The sequence below is a fragment of the Trachypithecus francoisi genome, unplaced genomic scaffold, assembly GCF_009764315.1.
Source record: "Trachypithecus francoisi isolate TF-2019V2 unplaced genomic scaffold, Tfra_2.0 Lachesis_group5, whole genome shotgun sequence".
Lineage (NCBI taxonomy): Eukaryota > Metazoa > Chordata > Mammalia > Primates > Cercopithecidae > Trachypithecus > Trachypithecus francoisi.
In genome coordinates this window covers 11,967,180-11,992,000 of record NW_022681470.1, presented here as the reverse complement: position 1 = coordinate 11,992,000, position 24,821 = coordinate 11,967,180, and the positions used below count along the sequence as shown (strand labels likewise).

At 38.5% G+C, this 24,821-nt stretch overlaps 1 protein-coding gene across 1 annotated transcript in view; it reads right to left on the bottom strand.

The window, feature by feature from the left end:
- HEATR1 (HEAT repeat containing 1) overlaps positions 1-24,821 on the bottom strand; it is a 60,806-nt gene that overhangs the window by 16,779 nt on the left and 19,206 nt on the right. Inside the window, exons 17-32 of the mRNA XM_033198779.1 lie at positions 24,409-24,600; positions 22,391-22,574; positions 22,106-22,242; positions 20,882-21,074; positions 13,319-13,488; positions 12,777-12,935; positions 11,224-11,466; positions 10,760-10,891; positions 8,324-8,427; positions 8,010-8,153; positions 7,174-7,292; positions 6,957-7,078; positions 4,996-5,124; positions 2,359-2,589; positions 1,636-1,762; positions 237-397 (exon numbers count right to left, since the gene is read on the bottom strand). Coding sequence (XP_033054670.1) covers positions 237-397; positions 1,636-1,762; positions 2,359-2,589; positions 4,996-5,124; positions 6,957-7,078; positions 7,174-7,292; positions 8,010-8,153; positions 8,324-8,427; positions 10,760-10,891; positions 11,224-11,466; positions 12,777-12,935; positions 13,319-13,488; positions 20,882-21,074; positions 22,106-22,242; positions 22,391-22,574; positions 24,409-24,600 — 2,547 coding nt within the window. The remainder of the gene's footprint in view (positions 1-236; positions 398-1,635; positions 1,763-2,358; positions 2,590-4,995; positions 5,125-6,956; positions 7,079-7,173; positions 7,293-8,009; positions 8,154-8,323; positions 8,428-10,759; positions 10,892-11,223; positions 11,467-12,776; positions 12,936-13,318; positions 13,489-20,881; positions 21,075-22,105; positions 22,243-22,390; positions 22,575-24,408; positions 24,601-24,821) is intronic.

The following is a 24,821-nucleotide window of genomic DNA, read 5'->3' as shown; positions in this document are numbered from 1 at the left end:
GGTACACAACACTTAAGAATGAAACCACTGAACATAGAGTTTACATTATGTTCAATCTCAGTAGATCATGACAAAGAGTTTTTCAGGGTGAAATGTACTTTTTTTTCTATTATCTGTAAAGGCATGCCTCACATTTTCATAGGCCATTTACCAAGCTACTTCTACTAACTGAAAACACAGTTCCCTTGGAAACAGCAGAATTACCTTTTTATAAACACATTTAAAGAACACATTACCTTTTTCAGAAAATTATTGGAAGACAGGAGCTGAGACATGAAGGACACTGACAAAAATTTAAAATGCCGCAGTTGCTTGCTAGTGTGAGTCTCTACATTAAAAATCTGTAGCATTTCTTCTTGTGATTCATTCTTATTAGACACTGCTTTGGAAATGGTTTCTGAAACAGCAACAAAACAAGTGACCCTACTCACTTTCACCCGAATCCTTCATACAGAATTAATAGATATGACCTTTCAAGTAAAGGATGGTTAATGGGATAACATTTTCACAGAGAAATTTGTTCATCTATTACATCCAGTTTCTCCTCTTCTAAATTAGTGAAAAACGTGAGTGTATTTGCCAAGAAAGTAACCAATGGCCCTGAGAAGCGAGTGTTTAAGACAAAAACCAAAACAGGGAAAGTGGACAATCAAATGGAACAAGACCATATCACAGAAGGAGTCTTTGAATTTCCAACTGCAGATGTAGATTTCTTTATCAAATGTATCTAATGTAAATGGGGTTGGCAGTGCAGTGTTAAAAACCACTATCCTACAGAATGACTTACTGCTAAGACACTTCCTTACCCATATCACCACATACTCTCCAGGGACCTCCCGTGTCTGTCCCTGCCAAACCTGAGCTGACTGCAGGGTGGGACAAGTCACTGCCCAGCCAAACAGGGATGACAGGGCCAATGGCTGGCCATGCAGAAAGGAGTTTCCGCGGAGCTCTTAGAGTACCTTCTTTCTAACGTGCCTTGTTGTTCTGCTTCAAAGAGTAGAAAACTAAGAACTTTCAACATGTCAACCCTTTCTTAACGAAAAAAAAATTTTTAGAGATGGGGTCTTACTCTGTTGCTAAGGCTGGTCTTGAACTGGGCTAAAGTGATCCTCCTGTCTCACTCTCCTGGGTAGCTGGGACCACAGGCTCATACCATCACACCTGGCTTCATCAACCCTTTCCTAAGCCAGCCTCAGTGGTGCTGCGGTTAGTGGGATTTTCTTCAAGGCTCTGCTGTATGGTACAATTTTAATATTTTGCTGCCACTCCTGTGGTACCTACTTTTTTTGGTTTCATGTAAATGTCTTCAGATATTTTAATGAGAAGCTGAGAGACAGCTAACGAGGTGCTGATCATTTACTGTCATTTGAACCTAACTCATCCTGGATACCAGTAACATTCCACAGCCAAGATGTCAACACAGGGCACAGAGGTAAAAAAGACAATGTGTGAGGAATGGCAAATGGAATTCCGACTACTTTCCATAAGGATTCAAGAAAGTACACAATCAAATTAAAATGATTAACTTACTTTAAAAATCCTTCTGAAGATGTACTAAGGATAACCTACATTCTCTTCTGTTTCTCCTTAGCTTTCAGATTGAACCGTAAGTGACACCCGATCTACACTTACCTTCTTTTTCCTCTGGCAGCTTTAGTAAGTACTGGAGGATATTCATCAAGCTTTGTATCTGATGCTGGACACTAAACTCACAACAGACTGAAAACCAAAATTCAGTGTCTGCTTCTAAAATAGCATCCTGTGTAGAAAGAGAAAAAAGTAATAAATCTGTACTTAGGAATTGTGAAGGCATAATTTCAGGATAATGTGCATTAGGATTTCTAGCAGAAAAGAGTATACTACTTTATTTAGAGTAGGTCGAGATCTACTCCCAGATCCCATGTCTAAGAAGTCATTTAAAAATGGTCCTTGACTTATCCAAACAGGGCTTTTCCAAACAATCACCCGTGTTTGTGTCTTACTAACTTCAGGGACACGGAGGCTCCTCTATTTCCCCACAAACTGCCTTCAAAACCACTTTGAAGAGACACTGTTTCATTACTCATCAGCCATACTCTCCTGGGCTTAAAACAGAACCACCTGCATGGCACCAGATCTGTTGCTCAGAAAAGTTAATTCACCCTCAGATGTTTTGCTGCAACTGAGGATATTCAGAGTGCTATGGGCTCTGAATGAAAATTTTTTAAATGCCAAAAACCTTTTTGAAAAAGGTTCTGAGCAAAAAGGTTCTAAATAACACATATTAGGCATCACCAGCCCCATGTTGAAACTGGACAATAACATAAAATCTGGGTAAATCACCATTTTCCTTATCTTCCCACCCTACGTTCTGACCTTTTCTCCATAGGCAGCCGACAGCGCTGTTTTTGTGACATACTGTTCAAAAAGCAAGATGAGGAGAACCCAGAGGAATTTCTCTGCACCCAGTGTGTCCACAAGCTGGACAAGGATGGGCAGGCGCCTGTGCTCCGGGACGTGTGGCAGTGCATCCACAAACACACTAATGATTTTTACCACAATCTCTTCAACGTTTCTTGAAACTTCTATAGAATCTCCACTATCAGACTGCAAAACAGCAAGCAGAGACAGTAAGTAGGTGCAAGTCATCTTCCACAAAACAAGCTTTAGGTGGACAAGATAAGGCTTTTAGATGGGCCCCAAGAAGTTACCAGAATAATTTTATTTATTTTTAGGGACAGGGTCTTTCTCCGTGGCCCAAGCTGAAGCGCAGTGGCATGACCCTATCTCACCGTGGCCTAGATCTCCTAAGCTCAAAGCGATCCTCCTACCCCAGCCTCCCAAGAAGCTGGGGCATCCCAGAACCCCCACCACCACTTTTTAAAAACTTTTGTAGAGACGGGCTTTTGCTATGTTGACCAGGCTGGTCTCAAACTCCTGGCCTCAAATAATCCCACCTCAGCCCCCAACGTGCTGGTGTTACAGGGGCATGTCACCACACTCAGTCAGCCACAAGAGTTTTAATAATCAAAGCCCTAATAATAAATATTCAGTAAGTACCTGTCATGTCCCAGGTGCTATTTAGCCCTGAGGGGAATACAAAGTGTATAATATGAGCCCTGCCCCAAAGGACGTTTATTTTCTGTATGAAACAGGATATATGGCCGAGTGCAGTGGCTCATGCCTATAATCCCAACACTTTGGGAGGCCCAGGTGGGCAGATCACCTAAGGTCAGGAGTTCAAGACCAGCCAGGCCAACATGGTGAAAACCATCTCTACTAAAAATACAAAATTGCTGGGTGTGGTGGTTCGTGCCTGTAGTCCCAGCTACTCAGGAGGCTGAGGCAGGAGAATCACTTGAAACCAGGAGGTGGAGGTTGCAGTGACCCGAGATCATGCCATTGCACTCTAGCCTGGGCAACAAGAGCAAAACTCAGTCTCAAAAAACAAACAAACAAAAGAAACAGAATACATATGTGAAAAGATAACAGGAGGCAGTAACGGCAGATGCCAAATACGTGACACTGATAGCGAGTCCGCTTAGGCTGCCTGGGAACACTGCACAAATCACGTAGGATTTGGGTTGTGCCTCAAGAAGAACGAAGATAAGCAGAGCACAGAAAAGGCCAACAACTTCTTGCTGCTTTCGGAATAAAGTTTGAACCATTTTATTCCAGGTATTGGCGATCAAAATATAGTTGTTGAATAAATGACAGAAAACACTTGAATGAATGACTAAATCAACGTCTACCTGTCTCAACCTTCTGCTCTCCATTAATCGATCACTATTACATTCTTCAAACATGCTGTGAACATTCCTAGATCATGCCTTTTCCCATATTATTGGCTCCGCCATCACTGAACAAATCCTATCTTCTTTCACACCCGTTCAAATTTTCTTACAGAACTTTCTAGTCATCCTGTCCCATATGGACTATCTCCTATTCTGAACTCTTTAGCATTTACTTGACTGGCACTGACCATACGAATGCATATTATTATTTTTCTTTTTTTTTTTTTTTTTGAGACGGAGTCTTGCTCTGCCACCCAGGCTGGAGTGCAGTGGCCGGATCTCAGCTCACTGCAAGCTCCGCCTCCCGGGTTTACGCCATTCTCCTGCCTCAGCCTCCCGAGTAGCTGGGACTACAGGCGCCCGCCTCGTCGCCCGGCTAGTTTTTTGTATTTTTAAGTAGAGACAGAGTTTCACTGTATTAGCCAGGATGGTCTCGATCCTGACCTCGTGATTCGCCCGTCTCGGCCTCCCAAAGTGCTGGGATTACAGGCTTGAGCCACCGCGCCCGGTCTATTATTTTTCTTTTTAGGTATATATCCTATACTTGCCAATTTAGTGGACACTGAGAACACCAATCTAATACTAAGGTTAAAAGAAGGTGCTGAATATGGTGATCCCTGGGATGGTCAATAGCATGAGAAAAGACATTAATTAACAAGTGAGGGTACATAGAAAACTCAAGCAGATGACCAAGCTCTTTTATTCTTGAGGCTACTTTTTACTTTTGAATTGTTCATTCCTTACTGGGAGAGAGAACATCTCACCTCTCTCTCTGAGTTTAATGCTTGGTCAACATCTGCTAAACTGCATGTTAACAAATTTGTCACTGTAGCTCTAAAAGTTCCTATCCTCATCAACATGTAAGAAGGTACTATCAAACTGATGCAGTGTCCTGAAACAGACGGTGGATGTAAATTTACCTCATCCAAATGATGTTAAGACACTTACAGTTACACACACACAGCACAGCAGAACCAGCTATAACATGTTTGTTTAGATTATTGGGAAAGACATTGCCCAGACTGCTTCTTAGCTTCAGCATTCTAAAACTTAAGGGCAATGGATCTGAGCATTTCAGAAAGGCTTTTATACAATTGTTGAGGATAAAAAAAAAAAAAACCCCAAAAAAAAAAAAAAAAGAAAAGGCTTTTAATGTCATTTATATGCAAAATTCTTAAATTAAAAAAAGAAACCCCAGTATGGTAAAAAGAGAGCTTACCTGAATAAGTGCGGGAATAACCATTTTCACTGTCTTGTTAATAACCTGAAAACTGTAAGTATCATCCAGGCGCATGACATTGGCTCCCATAAATGTAAAAATAGACATGATATTGTGTAGAACTTTATCCTGAAAGAAAACATAACTATCAACATTTTCCATTTCTACTAATTTTTTTTTTAAGAGATAGGGTCTCGCTCTGTCATTCAGGCTGGGGTGCAGTTGTGTGATCATGGTTCACTGTAACCTTGGACTCCGGAGCTCAAGCAATCCTTCCACCTCAGCCTCCTGAGTGGCTAGGACTACAGGTGCACGATACCATGCCCAGCTAATTTTGTTTTCTTTTTTCTTTTTGTAAGGATGGGGTCTTGCCATGTTACCCAGGCTGGTCTTGAACTCCTGGCCACAAGTGATATTCCTGCCCAGGCTAACATTTTCCATTTTGCTGATTCATTACAACTCATCAATAAAAAGAGAAATAACCTGATTAAAAAACAGGCAAAGGATTTGAAAAGACATTTCTCCAAAGAAAAAATTCATATGAAAAGAATATAAGCACAAATACTACTTCACACCCACTAGAATGGTGATAAAAAAGACAACACCAAGTACTGGCAAGGATGTGAAGAAATTGGGATCTTTACAGGCTGGAAGCAAAATGGTGTGGCCACTATAGAAAATAGTCTCGCAAGTTACTCAAAAGTTAAACATAAAATTCCTTTTGACCCAATAATTCCACTCCTAGTTATATATACCCAGGAGATATGAAAACATGTCCACATAAAACCTGGTCTAGAATATTCATAGCAACATAATTTATAATAGCCCCAAAGTAGAAACAACCCAAACGCCCATCAACCGATGAGCAGATGAACAAAATATGGCATACACATACAACAATATTCTTCAGTCATAAAAGGAATACAGATTCAAGCTTCAACATGAATGAACCTCAAAAACGTTATGCTAAGCAAAATAAACCAGACGCAGAGGGCCACATGTTGTATGACTCAGTTTACATGACACGTCCAGCATAGGCATCGATAGAGACAGAAAATCAATTCCTAGTGGCCAGGAGCAGGGTGGTGGTGGTGGTTGTGGCAGGGAGGAGGGGGAGGAAGAGTGACTGTTAACGGGTGTAGAGTTTCTTTTCTGGGGTGATGAAAATGCTCTTAAAGTAGATGGTGCTGGTGATTACACAAACTTTGTGAATAGACTAAAATCAACTGTATACTTATTAAATGGGTGAATTTTATGGCATCTGAACTATATTTCAATAAAAACAGAAAAAATATTAATGATTTTCAACTATTTCTGGATTATCAACCCCTTCGAGAAGCACAGACTCTCTTACAAGAAAAAAAAAACCCATAGACATAAAACCTTGCATATGATTTCAGTACATTAAGACCCCCTAAAGCTCACAGAGAACCCCAGGTTAAAAACTTCTGACCTAAATCCGCAATACGAAAATAGTTTCAATCTCTTTACAAATGTTTAAATGATGTTTTTCATAAAAGGGACATGATTTCTTTAAATCATATAGTTTGTGATCAAATTAATTTTCTTAAGTCACTGGTTAAAGGTTATTTTGAGGACTACTTGAGGATAAATGAGATATTAACTTTTCCCAAATAACACTAATGCCCACTGTTTTATTAGATAGATAGTGTGCCAGGTGTTGTGCTAACTACTAACCATAAATTATCCAACTGAATTAATTCCCCCAACAATCCAGTGAAGAAGGTTATTATTCCCACTTGATAAAAATGGAAACCAAAGCTTAGCAAGATCAACTGGCTCAGACAGTCCCAGCTATGAAGAGGCAGGGCTGAGTCTCATCAGTGCTGGAAGATTCCAAAGCCTAATTGATTAAATTTAAAATCAATAGGTGCCAGTGCATTTCTGTGGAAGAAAAATCTCTGAAATATCTGCTAAAATCTTGTATCATTAACACTTACCGGAAATATTCCAGCCACAGTGCCCAAAAGTAAAAGGGCATGGTGATGGGTCTGCGGCATCTCCGAAAGGCGGACGCACTGAACTATCAACTCCACATTGAACTTCTCCTCATCTAAAACATCTACAGTGGTGAGAAAGGCAAAAACTCTAAGTGGCAGGTGCACTCACACTCAAAGCAGGTAATTTTTCTAACCTTTCCTTCCCAAAAGTACCTACCTTTGGGTATTTTGCCACCATCCGGAGAGAGTTTCTGGCAGATATTGAGCAGACAACTAAGAATTAACTGTTTGGTGTATTCCATATTTCCCTGCTCTTGTGGCAAGGGCTCTAAACACCTTCAGGACACCCAAAAGAGAAATGATGGGAAATGTAAAAGTTGCACAATTCATGGCTGCATTAATGACCGTTGTCCAGAACTCATATTCAATAAGGAATAACTAAAATACTACCATTAAACATGAAGTCTAGAAATAAGATATAAGATTTCTAACTTTAATTTTCTCTCATATAGACAGGTGCTATGTCAAATTCCACTTCCTCTCTATTGCACTTTCTATTAACCTATTTGGAATCTTACAGGACAACCTTCAGAACTACTTTTCCTTTCATATGAAAGCACACTCTACAATTCATACTCAATTTACACACACACATACACACACACACAAATCTATATATATATACACACATCTATATATATGAAAACATAGATAGCAAATACTATATATACACACACATATATATCTATATAAATTCAACATTATATCTTGAAATACAAGTAATGATGCCCCAGGCATGTTACTGAAAAGTTCAGAGGAAAGTAGGCTGTAAAGTGAGTGGTCACTTACTACGTGACACAGGACACTAAGGTCAGTTTGGGGTACTGGCAATGGATACTTAAAACCAATCTTTTAATTTCAAGTATAGTACTTGCTTTATTTTACAGACTATCTAAACAAGAGAAGAGTATGTTGAAAAGAGAATGTTTGTTAGATAAGATGGGCAAGAATTAGAGTCCTGCTCTCTCACAGATCAAAGCCAAGTGTCACTACCTTGATAGCAAGTTAAAAAGAGTTGGCACCAATATCTGAGGACTTTTGAGCTTCTTTTTGTGCTGCAGTAATTCCAGGATGAGAGTTACTCTTTGCCAGTAGGAACCTCCAACTTCCTGGACAGATTCTAGATCTTGCGATTTTCTGGAAAATGGAGAAGACAAAAAGTTGGAAAAGCAAACCCTATGATGTGCTAAGTAAAAACCACTGTGCCTGATTATAGCAAATTGATGGGTATCAAAAAGTTCCAAGGTTTCATAACATTCCGAGTCAGGGGAACAACAGCAAGTGCTCAATGCATTTGTAGCTCTTACTTCTGCTGCATTTTTTGCCTTCTTTTTTGCTGAACTGTGCCCAAGGATTTAGCTTTATCTGGTGGCTCCAGTTCTATTCTGACTTGTTCAGCATTAACGGAAATCTGAAATATTGAAGGAAGAACAGTTGATGATATAATCCATTGGGATAAAATTAGAGCAATAAATGTTAGATTAAGACATACAATGAAAGCATTTACGTCCATTTTTATGAATTTATGCCACTCCATACCCCAGCCCAATCACCAAAGGCAAACATCACTGACAATTTCTTAAGCATCCTTTTAAAAACTTTCCATATACCAATGGCTAAATAAAAATTCTATTAAAAAACATAAATAGAAACATACTATACACATTGCTCTGTACCTTGGTATGTTTCACTTAGTGTACCTTGCATACCTATACTCTCACCCGTATATACTTACCATATGGTATATATTTATTGTCACAGACCACAAGAGTGTTTCATATAATCGAGTGTATTTTGGTAACCAAAATACTTTTGGTAGTCAAAGTACAACTGGCCTGACATTTAAGGCCAATCTTATTTCTGGCTGATATGGCATGTCTAGTTAAGTATCTCATATGCTCTCTAGCCCACTGTCAAATAGAAGAGGGAGGAATTTGGGCTAACACTTTCCTTCTAATAATCCTTTAAATTCTTTAAGATGTTCTCATTTGGACTAGATTTTAGCTCAATTCAATTAGCACTTAATTAGTACTATATTTGAAGCCTCCTAAAAATGTGTTTTTTGTGATTCCAATTTTTCCAACATTTCCTTAAAAATATTAAGACTAAAATCAGACATTAACCCCTAGGAAGGATGTATTCAATTAAGAGAGAAGAATGACTTACTGGACATACATCTGCACCCACCCAGCATTGGATGCTACTACCTTGTTACAGACCTCTTGAAAAACCAGAATGAGAAGAAAGCAAAGTAGGGAAGGGTATAAACCAAAAGCAATAGCCAACATAAATTCATCTTCAGATTTTCATTTTAACTAAGCTCTCCTACTACCATGCACTTGCTTTCTATATAATTTGTCTTGGGAGTCTCAAGTTACAGCCCTGCACTTGCCATGATTATGATATGGTATCACTTCTCCACTCCAGAGTCACTCAATTTCACGTTCATCCCTTAGGGTGGAAAACTAGTAACGCAACATAGAATCATCCATACCAATTGTTTCCAAGTGCGGGATCAGATACGTATATTCTAATCAGCTGGGCAGGAATAAGACATATACACACACACACACAAAAACAGATTCATAGCCCCAGAGATTCTTTAGATATGGGGTGGGATCCAGATATCTCCTTTTATAAGGTTCTAACATCACAACTAAAACTTTGGAGTCTGATGAAGAGAACAACTACAAAAAATACTTTTGAGATAACCATGGAAATATGATTATGAACTAGGTATTAGATAATATCAAGGAATTATTAATTTTTTAAAAATTCTAATGCCATTGTAGTCGTATCCACTTTTCAAAAGATGCACACTGAAGCACAGAGGGATGAAAGTGCATGAAATTTTGAGATTTTCTTTAAAATACTTCAGCAAAGAAAAAGAAGGAAAAAAGATTAAGTAAATACGATAAGATTCTGAGAACTGCTGAATCTAGATACTAGAACTTTATATTACCCTATATTCAAAAAACAGAATAACCAGCTGGCTATTCTGATAATACCCAGGTTTCAATATACATGTAACACCAACAAGCAGAATTTCAATTCCATTGTGAGTCATTAAACAACTACATTAAGTAGAATTAAATTAAAACATAACATTTAAACTAAAACAATTAAATTAAGTAGAATAATGCTACCCCGTTCAATATTGAGCCACTCACTCATTCCTATTCCTTGCATAAAGGAATAGGTAGGTTCCATGTAATACGAGTAAGACCACACACACACATATTCCTACACACTCTACCTGGTTAAAGGAATAGGTAGTTTCCATGTAATACGAGTAAGACCACACACACACATATTCCTACACACTCTACCTGGTTAAAGGAATAGGTAGTTTCCATGTAATACGAGTAAGACCACACACACACATATTCCTACACACTCTACCTGGTTAAAGGAATAGGTAGTTTCCATGTAATACGAGTAAGACCACACACACACATATTCCTACACACTCTACCTGGTTAAAGGAATAGGTAGGTTCCATGTAATACGAGTAAGACCACATATTCCTACACACTCTATCAACGAATATTTCATAAAATAAAATAATGGTAAAGACTTAAAATTTTTATTTTATGCCTCTCTATGACTCACTTTTCCATGATTTTTGTTAACGGTAACATCTGACCTCTTACAAGCACTATAAAATGCAGGACTCTTAAACATGGTGTCCTTCGGAAGACACTAAACATTAATAAAAAAATTACAGGAAGTTTGCAGCTTACCCCTTTAAAAACACTGCTGACAGTCTGAGCACAATGTGAGTTTTTACAGTTCACCAATAAATCAAACAACATTCTTAAAAGCTTCTGCTGAACTTTTTCATCTGATATGGCTGCAAAAAATGGTTTTGTAATCTAGAGGGGGTAGAAAAAAGGCAACTGAGTTCAGTGAACAAGTTTAAACTCCAGAAATAATTTTTATATCAACCTCTCTCAAAATATAAAATTGTTTCCCATTTAATTGTGTCGGTTAAAATGCAATTCGTTTTAATGACCCATGTACAACATTCAGTTTTCAAAAATGGGTCAAATACATCATATTCCTTTAAAACATCTCTAGTCCACCTGTAACTATCTTCTCCAAATAAATTAAAGTTTTTGTTTTTTTTTTTAACGCTGTTCCTGTTGCCGTCTACCTTTAAATCCTTGAACATGCTATGCCTTAGTTTCTGAAAGAAATCACTGACCTTTTCAAGGGCTGTGATCTGAATGGTCGGCATTCCTGCGTAAAGTTCCTTTGTTGTGTGCACAGCTTTTATAAATATATCTAGACTCTTTGGATCCTTATTTAAAAGGGAAGCTGAAAATGCATTATACTTTCCCAGAGCGAGATGCAGAACAATGGCCTCATCTTTCAGCACAGCTGTGGGCTCCTTCTGGATCTTTTCTAGCAGTTGTTCAGCTATAGGCAATAGCTGAGAAAGCACCATCTAAAGATCGAAAGACTTATAAGTAAATAGTTATGTATACTGATAAGTTTTTGCTCACCCTATAGAGACACTCAAAGCCTGTCGGAAGATGGGAGTTTAGCCTGGAGGAAAAAACCCAATGACGACAACTTCTTAGACATGGGGACAGCTATTAACTCACACTGAGGCACTCAGATCCTTTCTGATAGAGTTCATGTGTAATGCTCAAGTTCTAAACCCTTCAGAGATGAGCAGAAAGATAACCTGTGAGCATCCCTCAAGATTTGAGAAAAGAAAACACAAACTAAAACTTTAGAGAATAAAAATAAAGTTTAACATCCCCTAAAAACACTGTATGTAGCCTTCAATGCTTCCAACTTGGTATAATTAGTATTACTTCAAATTATGTATGTGAATCTTTAACTGCTAAACTAGGGGCCAACAAATTATGGCTTGCAGGTCAAATTCAACAGACCACCTGTTTTCGTAAATTTTATTTATTGAAACACAGCCATGCTCATTTGTTTACACCCTGTCTGTGGCTGCTTTCCTGATACAACTGCAGAGATGAGTAGCTGCAACAGAGACTGGGTGGCTCCGAAAGCATAAAATATTTCCTATCTGGTCCTTTACACAAGAAATTTGTCAATTCCTAATTTAAACTATACCAGGGACAACTAGGGGCTGAATGAACCTGTTTGTTCCTACCAAAAAATGTAATCAAATGGTCTTCAATCCATTTGACTCATTTTAGTTCTCTAAGCCCACAGTCAGTCCAGGACTGAAGCACACAGGCGTTTCTGGAACACTGGGATGACAGAACCTTTTTTTTGTTGGTCAGCACATGCCATCACATCAACAAGTATTTCACAACTGCTTTCTTTTGTAACACAAGCTTCTTTGAGAACATAACGAAAGCTCTAATTATATATAACAAACGAGCAAATGATTTTGGAATTTTCACAGACTCGTGTCCAAATAGATTCCTTTGTATAGAATTTTCACTTGAAAAACAGAGATAAACCAACAGCTTCTTTTAGCAGTGCAGCCCCAGGAGACACAAGACTGTGAAGTTCATTTCAAATAAACTAAATGATTAGACGGGGACAACACATCTAATTTTAAAATTAAAAGAACTCACCAGTACTTGTTTTTGTATCTTGTATCTTTTTTTCTCTACCTCAATTCATCTCCCTCTCAAATTAATATTACATGTATCTCTTCTGAGCGCACACATGCAACTCTTACAATGGACTTTCTCACCCACAAGCAGTTACAGCTATTCTTTAGTAACATCACAGGAATGTACGATCCACTTAAACGGCACATACCTCACCGTTGACTCCCTGAAGTACTTTCATCAAATCTTTTGCTATGTAAGATGGGCAACTATATACACAACTAAGTAAGTTTTTCAAAGTTTCAGACAACTTCTGATGAGACTTCAGTTTCTTTTCTCTCTGTAGTTCCTCAAATAAAGTAGCCAAATCCTAAGATACCAAAAAGGAAATTGGATAAAAAAGGGTTAAGAAACTACAAACGCTAAATATATTAATTATGGAAGATTCTTACTTTTCTTTCCATTTCTCCTTAAAACCTTAATAAGAAAGGTTATTGAAAACACAGAGTTGGCTTACTATGAAAAGCTATACCCTAGTCCTTTATCCAATGAAAAGAGCAAAACTGAAATACGACATTGCTATCTTTTAAAAAGTAGGGGGAGACACATGTACAGATAATGACCTATCAGTTTCTAAATTCAGTGACTTAGTCCATCAAAACCCCTACACAGTGAAATGTCGAGAATGGAGAAAATTGCTCACGAGTACACACAGGCATGAACGCACTCAATCTTCTTTGCTAACGAGCTTACCTGAATAACATAGGCAGCATCTGAAGTGATCTCCTCTGCTTTAGGAATCAAATGATCTATTATCAGATGAAAGGGGGACGCCACTCCACTGAAGGCCTGGAGACACTGAATGGCAGCCCTGCGAACTTCTTTTATGGAGCTTCCCAGGTTAATGAGTAAAGATGTCACCACTAAAACCAAAGGGGAAAAAAATTTAAGAAACAATTTTAAAAACTGAAACAGCACAAAATTTACATAGTACCAAAGGTACTTGATAAAAAGATAAAAAGAGTCCCTTCGAATTCAAACCCCCTCTCTGAAGACTGCTCACTGTTTGAATATTTAATATTCCAGAGAAAGGTTAGGCATGTTACCAGGTGCATTCTTTTGAAAATACACAAATAAGATCAAACTATAAACCCTGTTCTACACCAACTACTCTCATATCTGAGTTGGACGTTGTACAATGGTGCAATCTCGGCTCACTGCAACCTCCACCTCCTGGATTCAAGCAATTCTCCTGCCTCAGCCTCTCCAGCAGCTGGGATTACAGGTGCACGCCACACGCCTGGCTAATTTTGGTATTGTTAGCAGAGACTGGGTTTCACCATGTTGGCCAGGCTGGTCTCCAACTACTGACCTCAAGTGATCCACCCACCTCGGCCTCCCAAAGTGCTGGGATTACAGACACATCTCAACTCTTCGGACTGTTTTCCATAAGTACATACATATCCAAATTCAATCATTCTTTTTTTTGTTTTGAGATGGAGTTTTGCTTTTGTTGCCCAGGCTGGAGCTTGTAACACAAGCTTCTTTGAGAACATAATGAAAGCTCCGCCTCCCAGGTTCAAGCGATTCTCCTGTCTCAGCCTCCTGAGTAGCTGGGACTACAGGCACGCGCCACCACATCCAGCTAATTTTGTATTTTTGGTAGAGATGTGGTTTCTCCATGTTGGTCAGGCTGGTCTAGAACTCCCAACCTCAGGTGATCCGCCCACCTCGGCTTCCCAAAGTGATGGGATTATAGGCGTGAGTCACTGTGCCTGGCCAAATCATTCTTTTTAATTGTAAAGTATACTCCAATGTATTTTCCATATTTTAAAAACTGGTACCTTACTGGTGAAGTTTAAGTTGTTTCTATTCTTCTGTCATCAAAACAATGCTGCCACAAACACCCCTGTGCATACAGCCTTGTACAAGCGTGCACAGAAAATTACCCACCTGTGCATTGTTCTCTGTAAACACTTGGTCCCAGACTGCTGTTTTGATTTTACTTTTTGATAGAGAAATGTTGGAGTCAAATTTTTCTTCTACTTTTTTCTGTTGCTTAAAAAGGCCCTCCCCACTCTGTGTGAATTTAGAAAGTATCTATCTCTATATTTAGAGGGAGAGATCATATGTACCTCATGCTTTCGTCGAATGCCAGAGCTAAGTTTATATTAAATCTTTAGTTCACACGAAATTTTTATCTAAAGAATGAGGTTGCAGTCAAACTTCCTAATGTTTCCAAATGGATAGTCGGATGTCCCATTTAACAATCCACATAACCATCTCACAGATCTTTGATTTCGACTTTATTATATTCATACATTCCATAAGTATTTGAAACTTGTCCATTTCTGCCAGCTAGTATTTCTAGAATCACGTTCAATAAGAGTGATGATTTTAACAGGAAAGCCTTTGTTTTCCCAATTATGAAGTGAAAATGCTAGCTTTTAATTTGAGGAATTTTTTGATCATGTTACTCCTATTCTGCTGTCAATTAGGAATAATTACTATTTTTGGCTAATGCCTTTTCAAATCTTTGGACATTTTATGGGTTTTGTCCTTCACTGACATAGTCAATTATATATTAACATAGTTCCTTTTACCGAACCAATTTTATATTCTGGGCATGAACTCTAACTACGTAAATGATTTTTATAAATATGCTGCTAAAGCCTATTTGCAAATATTTTATTTAGGATTTTTACATAACATTATTCAAAGCAACATGGCCTATAGTCTTTTGTCTGTAGGCTTTCTCAATTTTCAATGTTATGCCAGTTTTAAATGAAGAATCTGGAAGCCTCCCTTCTCTATGCCCTGCCCAGTTCAACAACATTGAAAAAATCTGCTTCAAAGATTTAGTAAGAATGCATCTGTGAGACCAACTGCGCTAGGGTTTTTAAAAAGATGTCTTTGGAACAAAGAGGTATCTAAGTTCCTTTTACAGTAATTAGTTATTTAAGCTTTATTTCATATCTACTGCAGCAAACTACAGTCATTTATATTTTGCTAGAAATTATCAATTATACTTTCCATTTCTGAAATACTAAGATAAAGCTTGACAAGCTTTCAAACCTGCCTAAGAAGTCCACACAGGCTGAGCAACGTTGATCCAAAAATCCAAAATCTCAAATTTTCAGAGCACCAATATGACATATGACAATATGAAAATTCCACACCTGATCTCGTGACAGGCTGCAGTGAAAATGCAGGCATACAACTGTTTATTCAGTGTCCCCACAGAAAAAAAGACAGAGCCAGCCCCCTGCAGCTGCAATATATCTTTTTCACAAAACCGAAATTCTTCCACACAAGCATGCCCACAAAGGATAGTAAAATGGGTCAATGTACCCAAACTTTGTTTCAAGCACAAATTAAAAATATTGTATAAAACTGGATGGGCACAGGCTCATGCCTATAATCCCAGCCCTTTGGGACGCTGAGGCAGGAGGATCGCTTGAGGCCAGGAGTTCAAGACTATTCTGGGCAACATCACCAAGACTCCATCTCTACAAAAAATTTAACAAGAAAATTAGTAAGGCATGGTGGCGCAGGCCTATAGTCCTAGCTATGAGGGAGGCTGAGATGGCAGGATGACTTGAGCCGAGGAGTTCAAGGCTGCAATTAAAAACTGAAACAGGGCTGGGTATGGTGCCTCACACCTATAATCCCAGCACTTGGGAGGCCAAGGCAGGTGGATCACTTGAGCTCAGGAGCTCAGCCTAGACAATATAGCGAAACCCTGTCTCTACCGAAAATAAAAAACTTAGCTGGGCATGGTGGCACGTGTACTTGCGAGGCTAAGGTAGGAGGACTGCTTGGGCCTGGATGGAGGGGGTGGGGAGAGGTTGCAATGAGCTGAGATTGCGCCACTGCACTACACCCTGGGCAACAAAGTGAGAGACGCCGTCTCCTAAAATAAAATTTTTAAAATTGCATAAAATTATCTTCAGGCTATGTGCAAAAGGTGTATATAAAACATAAATGTATTGTGTTCAGACCCGGGTCCCAATGCCAAGATATTACGTTGTGTAGATGCAAATATTCTAAAATCTGAAAAAATCTGAAGTCCCAAACACTTTTGGTCCCAAGCACGCTGGATAAGAGACACTCAACCTGTATCATCTATGAAAGCTGGAAATCCTTTCTGGTTTTCACATGGTTAATTTACAAAACAAGTCAGGGACAAATAGCTGGAACGTTTAATTCACACAAGGGGCAGGCTTGGGCCAAAATATCTATTTGGTAATATTCCCTGAAGAGTGAAGGGCAGCTTCTACAACAGCCAAATTCAAGGACAAATTCAAAGTACCAACTACCAAAGTTATCGTGTTCAAGTAAGATACTAGAACCCAACAAAAATTACAGCCACTTACTTAAATGATCAGCTTATAGAATTTTTGTTCTTTCATTTAAAAGTCTATGTGATTTCATTCTTTCAACTAATTTTATCTAGATCTACACTAGCATGTTTTTATGTAAAAATAAAAAATACTTGAGTTTGCTTTTAAACATAAAAATAGATTTAATACATTGATTTGACATAAAAAATAAATGAAAGGCAGCCCCCATCTTGAGGCAGAGATTTAAAAATAAATATGCATTCATTCATTCCAACAAAAGTACCAGGCTAGGCAAGGGTTAAAAATAAAAGAAACAAATTTTCTTCTGCTTAGCAGCTCACTTCAAGGACAGTTATAAGACAATGTTGTCTGAAAAGCCAAGGCCAAAGGAATGGGCTCCAGACACGCCCCGCACCCCTCTACAGCAAGGTTGAAGGAAAAAAAAAAAAAAGACCGACAAATTCCTTTACTGTTACTCCTTTCCCTGGCCTCTGAAGCACGACTGTTTTACAAATGTCTGTGTTTCGCCAGTTCTTGTTTTTCTTTTGCTGCAGCTACAAGGCCACCAGGCATGCAAGGCCCCAAGTTATGCACTGTATGATGAACGGCCTTTGTTTTGCTTCTGTGAGCCTGCTTATAAAAAGCCCCACTCCGTCTTTGTTCAAGGCTCAGCTTTTTGGATGTGAATCCGCTAAGCTGGTGTGTACCCTAAAATAAATTCTTCCTGTTCTCCCATATCTGTCTCTCTGTTCCTCAGTTTACTGCAACAATCTCACAAATGACAGGAGGAATAGATTTGTATTGGCTGGGCAGAGAGGCTCATGCCTGTCATTCCAGAACTTTGGGAGGCCAAGGCGGGTGGATCACCTGAGGTCAGGAGTTCAAGACAAGCCTGACCACCATGGTGAAACCCCGTCTCTACTAAAAATATAAAAATTAGCCAGGTGTGGTGGTGCGTGCCTGTAATCCCAGCTACTCGGGAGGATGGGGCAAGAGAATTGCTTGAACCTGGGAGGGGGAGGTTGCAGTGAGCTGAGATCACACCACTGCACTCCAGCCTAGGCAACAAAGTGAGACTATGTCTCTTTAAAAAAAAGGGGGGGGGAGGGGGGAAGGATTGCATTGGGAGTTATACCTGATATAAATGATGAATTGATGGGTGCTGACGAGTTGATGGGTGCAGCACACCAACATGGCACAAGTATACGTATGTAACAAACCTGCACGTTATGCACATGTACCCTAGAACTTAAAGTATACTAAAAAAAAAAAAAAAAAATTAAAAAAAAAAAGTTCAGTTATTTGCATTCTTGCTCCAATGTACCCTGAACATAATGAATTAATATATAGAACCACTATCAATATAAAAGTGTAACATCAAAGAACAGTAATTGATTTCGTAAAATAACATAGTCTATATAATATCCAAATCAGATTTTTAGGTAAGCAATTGTGTCATTAGTAAATAAACTTGTGATTTGAAATCTAAAAAAAAAAAAAAAAGAATAGATTGTTATTTATTCATTTAACAAAGACTTGCTATATGCAAGACTTTTTATAATACATACCTGCATAGAAAATAATAAATGGTGGTTAGATTACCAAGCCACTGACAAAAATTCATATAATATTGTGTTATATTACTATGTCATATTGTATAATTGTAATATCATATAACATTGTATTGCCTTTTACTTCTGAACACAAAAATTTAATAATATAAACATATTTATGTATCATTAATGTCATATTACATGATATGTTTTACTTACGAACACTACATTTTTGGAAACATATTAAAACAGATGCCAACCAAGAATTCCTAGACTCTTCACAGATAAGGTGGGGCTAGAAACTCACTGCAGCCCTAAAGTGGAGAGCCCTCAGTGCATGTACAATAAGCGGCCTTCTACTTGAGGCGCTCTGCGACTCGAGTGTCTGCTCTTTGAACTTCCAAGTAGAACAAGGTGCATCTCTCCTGTGTTCAGGAGTACTGCAACAGGTGTACACAGCATAAATGCAAAGTACGTCAGGCAGGCAGGAGGAGATGGATGATAGGGCAGCAGTGGGAGGCAGGGAGCCTGTCTAGCAGCAATACCAGTGGAAAAGTGAAGTTCTTCCATCTTGCTACTTATAGTCAAAACGACATATATTACTCAGAGGCCACTGTCAAAGGACAGTAAACATTTAATACCAAATTGGAAAACTGAAATAGTTATCTCTAAATAAAATATACGTACCTTTTTGAAAACCCACAAGTTTAGGAGAAAATAACTATTTTAATAAATTGCTATCTCCGTACAATGGAATACTCTGCAGGCAGTTATAAAAAGATAAGTTTTTCCATTTATTAATATGGAAAGATGTCCCTAATGTATTAATTGAAAAATTAAAGTTAAAAAATGTATAGGGAGTTGTCCTTATCCAAATATAACCAGGAAAACCTTAACAGTAAACTCACCTAAAATAAAGACCGAAATTTTGTAAGTCAATAAAAAAATTATTTTTATGGAATTTTATTTTAGAAATAAAACTTGAAATTACATATCTACTTTACTTTATATGCAACAAAATTTGGTTATAAATGTAATTATGTGCTCTTTCAAAAAACTAATAAAAAATAAACACTGAGAAATTGTTCAGGGAAAAGTATACGATCATCTACCTTGCTTTCACAGAATATTTACAAAGAGTAATTTTGGAATTAAAAAAAAAAAACAACCAAGGACATCTTCAAATTTCCTCAGGGCCACTCTTAGGCCTCTGATATTAATAACATTCAGTCTGAAGCATCAATCATGTCATTATTCTAATCAACTTTTTCATCTTCAAACATTCTTCTTTGATCTAATTTTGCCACATCCCCTCATGTCAATAGCTCTGAGTCAACCCACTTTTCAATGTCACAGTCATTGTTTCATGAAATTCTGCATCTTTTGCAAAATTTGCAATTCCACATTATAAAAAAACTTAACTTTCAGATATTTCATTAGAGAATGCCGAACCTGAATATGACTTTTGCTTGATAAAAGAGATAAATGCAGGAGGGTTTTGTTTTTATTAGTTCATTATTAAATTGTATTATGATGATCTGACTTCCATATCTAACCCTACCGCTGCTACAGCTCAGAAAATGAATAGCTGATTATTAAGAACTCATATAATCACCTGCCATTTCTATTGTTAAACTTTTCTGCTTGGTGAGATTTTGCAAGTGACACTAATAACTTAAAAGCAACACTTAGAAGTAACCAGAAATATGTATAGATGTACAATTTATTTTGTTTTTTAGAGACAGGGTCTCGCTCTGTTGCCTAGTCTGGAGTGTGGTGGTGCACTCACAGCTCACTGCAGCCTTGACCTCCCAGGCACAAGCTATCCTCCTACCTCAGGCACCTGAGTAGCTTGAGACTACAGGTGTGCACCATCACGCCCACCTAATTTTTGTACTTTTTGTAGAGGCAGGATCTCATCACGTTGTCCAAGCTGGTCTTGAACTCCTGGCCTCAAGTGATCCTCCTGCCGTAGCCTCCCAAAGTGCTGAGACTATAGGCGTGAGCCACCTCGCCTGGGCTTTATAGATTTTTTTTTTCGAGATGGAGTCTCGCTCTGTCGCCAAGCTGGAGTGCAGTGGCATGATCTCAGCTCACTGCAACCTCCGACTCCCTGGTTCAAGCGATTCTCCTGCCTCAGCCTCCCGAGTAGCTGGGATTACAGGTATGTGCCACCACGCCCAGATAATTTTTGTATTTTTAGTACAGACAGGGCTTCACCATGTTGGCCAGGATGATCTCGATCTCCTGATCTCATGATGCACCTGCCTCGGCCTCCCAAAGTGCTGGGATTACAGACATAAGCCACTACGCCCACTCTCTGCTATTTTTTAAGTTACAATTTTCCAAACTACATAAACCATATAAAGAAAGCATGAACAGTTGGTCATGACAAAACGTAACAATGCTACTTTTAATACCTGGAGAAGATATGGATGCCAGTTGGTGTTTACACTGTGTCTTCTGAGAAGAGAGCACTGCAGAGCCCACATAAAGAGCCTGAGTCTGCAGCACTGTTTTCACATTGCAGTTAAGTGGATTTGAAAGGCTAGAACCATAGGTCCATAAAACAGAACAGAACTTGAATAACTGAAAAACATCTTCTAGATGTACCTAATCACAAAAAAAAGAGCAAACTTTTAATTCTTACTCAAGTTGGTTCCAAATCCTCTTTTCACTAGTGTACAATTATAAAGAAACAAGTCATTTAAGGCAATATTTTGCTTTGTCTAATGATTTCAAATTATTCTACACTCTCTGTTTTAATGAACTGGGAAGATGTCAGTGAAGAGTGATATTCAGAAGCTTCACTATAACTCTGCACTTAAAAACACTGAGAACCAAGACAAGAACAGTATCTGGGATGCCTAATCAAGAAAATACTTCAACAATGGGGTGAGCAATGCCAACTCAAGGTCAAATGCTGTATAGAGAACAAGTCAGGCAAGAACAGGAACTGACCACTGGGCCTGGCAACACGGAGGTCACTGGTGCTGCGGATGAAATTTCCTGAGTAACTTCACATCTGCTAAATAACCTCTCGAACATCAGTATTCACATTTCTACATGGTATTAACCAATCAAAAAGACTGGGCTGTTGTTATTTTTAAATATAGTAACAGGCCTAACATATTAGTAGGAGTGTAGCAATGTTAGTTTCTATTCAACCTACCGATAAGCAGCATGATCGTACTCTTTTACAGGGCCTGTGCTTACTATTATATACTCCTCACTGTTTACAAGTCTACTTTCATTTACATTATAAACTGACATAACCAAAATAACCCACAATATCTTTTTTTTTTTTGAGACAGAGTCTCACTGTCTGTCGCCCAGGCTAGAGTGCGGTGGTGTGATCTCGGTTCACTGCAAGCTCCGCCTCTCCGGGTTCAAGCGAATTCTCCTGCTTCCGCCTTCCAAGTAGCTGGGATTATAGGCCCCGCCACCACGCCCGGCTAATTTTTGTATTTTCAGTAGAAACGAGGTTTCATAATGTTGGCCAGGCTAGTCTCGAACTCCTGACCTCAAGTGATCCACTCGCCTCGGCCTCCCAAAGTGCTGGGATTACAGGAATGAGCCACTGCACTCAGCCAGCCATATCTTCTTTAAGGGTAGAGTACGCCTGAAAAGGATGAGCCTTGTACCTTTATGAAAAGTTTCATCAGAACTCTGAAATGAACAGCATCAGCACCATTGAGCATCATCTCAAAGAGTCCAATGAGCAAGTGCAGATAGTCCCTGCTGTCTTCTTTCAGTTGTTCAGGATTCCACCATATGTCACCTACATGGACATGGAAAGAGAAATGATGCACAGCCCTGCATGAACATGCTGGGAGCTTTTTATTCAAGACAAGCAGTCATTGTGGAGTCAGTCAATCATTCAGTTTTGCAGAATAGCACATTTAAAAGATTCACAGCTTGTATCTTACCTTTACGAAAAGATTTAGGAGCTTTCAGTGCATAAATAAAATTTTTCAGGGAAAATACAAGAAAAACCGAGTCCTCCACGGCCATCCTCTGAGTGCTGTTGAGCTCTTCTACATAATGTGCCCACAGCTCCGCTGGTATCCCTCTGTCTAACATCAGTTCAATGTGCCATTCCGAGGGGATTTCCTGAAATGTTAAAGGAAACAAAAACTAGTACAAACTAAGGGTTCTGAACATGGGTCAATGAATTCCTCTGCAAAATATGCAAGTTTTGTTTATGTGTGTATTTTGGTGGGGAAAGGATTAATAGACCTGCTTTCGTCAGATTTTTAAAGAGGTCTAACTATCACCATTCACAAGGAAAGACAAAGTTAAGTTAAATTTTATCTATGTGTTACCTTAAAACATTAAACAAACTTTACTCATATAAACTGTTTATCCAATAAAGGGTAGGAATAAATAGGCATATTTCTTTTTTTTTTTTTTTTGAGACGGAGTCTGGCTCTGTTTGTTGCCCAGGCTGGAGTGCAGTGGCACAATCTCAGCTCACTGCAACCTCCGCTTCCCAGGTTCAAGCGATTCTCCTGCTTCAGCCTCCCGAGTAGGTAGGATTACAGGCATCCGCCATCAGGCCTGGCTAATTTTTGTATCTTTAGTAGAGATGAGGTTTCACCATGTTGGCCAGGTTGGTCTCGAACTCTTGTCCTCAAGTGATCCACCCACCTCAGCCTCCCAAAGTGCTGGGATTACAGGCGTGAGCTACCGTGCCTGGCCAAAATAGGCCTATTTAAAAACAGGAAGATAAAGAGTTGGATTGCCAAGACATAGTTAAAGGGACTTCCTTCATTTCACTGTTTTACCACTCATCTGAATAAGGTAAACACAGTAAAATTTCCAAACCCGCAGATGATTTTAAACAAGTAGCAAAATGTCAGGTGTTTAGAAATTATACTATAAATGCCAAAAGAATGCAGAAGAACAGGTGTAAGAAAATGACAAATGTGACTCTGTACAACCAGAGCAGAGTAATAACTTAGAAGGAAAATAATTCAAAGCCAGATTTACAATGTAACCTCTCCAGTAAGGGATTTGATTAACTCAATGTGCTGCTACAGGCAAAAATATGCTCATGATACTGAGAAAGGGTATTAAAACTAAAGCAATATAAAATAACCTGTTATCTACATATGTATAATAAAACAATCAATTTATCCATACTTTTAACACTGAGAACCAGTACAGTTCAGGTCATCACACTTCACAAAAGACACCAAGAAATTAGAAGTTAAGAAGGGACTATCCGGGCTATTTTTCAAAATATGAAGATTTTACTCTTTTTAAAGTTTACAAATTTTAGCTAACAATGGCCATGATCAGAACTTACAAAATCCTGGGTGAATGTGAAAAAGATGTAATTCATTTAGTAAATCCTATAATGAGAAGCCCTCTAAAATTTGGAGGACAAATAAAAACAAAATACTTACATATAGCAGATATTAAAAAAAAACAGTCTTGCTACCTCAAAATGTGTCATGAAGTAAAAATATAAACAGCTAAAACATGTCCCTCAGTAACACTATCAAAGACAGTAGTAGGCTGGAGGGATACACATCTATGTAATATTAAAATTGTTTAAAGCCTAAAAGATCTATTTTTAGTAAACAATGGAATGAAATAGTATTTTGTTCAAGCACTAACACGCCAAGTGAATTCTTCATCACTAGAGGTACTTAGGTGTAGCTTGGGTAATTATCCAATAAAGACAATAAAAAAGAGGAGAGTCAGGCATCAGATACAAAATATTGCAACCCTGAAATTTTATAAATCAACGAAACTTTCTGCAAAAGCAAGGGAGTGCCTCGTTGACTATCTCACTGCTACCCAAGACTGCTTCACATTTCATCCAGCCAGTATCCACAGACTCAACATCTCGCCTCTGATTTCCAGTTTTGCTGTGACTAATAGGCCAGGCTGTTGCTTTACTCAACATCCCACTTTCTGGAGATTCTGCTTTTCTTACCACTGCAGTAATGACACTTTCAAGCTTCTTTATTTTTTTCTGCAACAAACTGAAGACTCTTATCGCAAATGGAAAGTGGGTTTCTTTTAAAGATGAACAACAAGAGACGAGCACAGACATGACCACGTGAAACGTTACTTTCTGCTTCTGGTTAACGGACTCCTCCTCACCCAGGCTTATTAAATCCTCCACCTTGAAAAATAAACACACTCTATCACTAGTTGCTCCTGATTTTCATAAAACAATTTTTCCAACTCAGGTCTATCTAGGTATTGTGTTTTACATTTAAAGTGAGAAGTGAGATGACAAATAGAAAGCCTTTATAAAGTACTAAGTACTGATTTCTAAGTAATTATATGTCAGAAATTGTAATGAACATAATTGCACTTGCCAACTGGTTAATGTATTTAAAT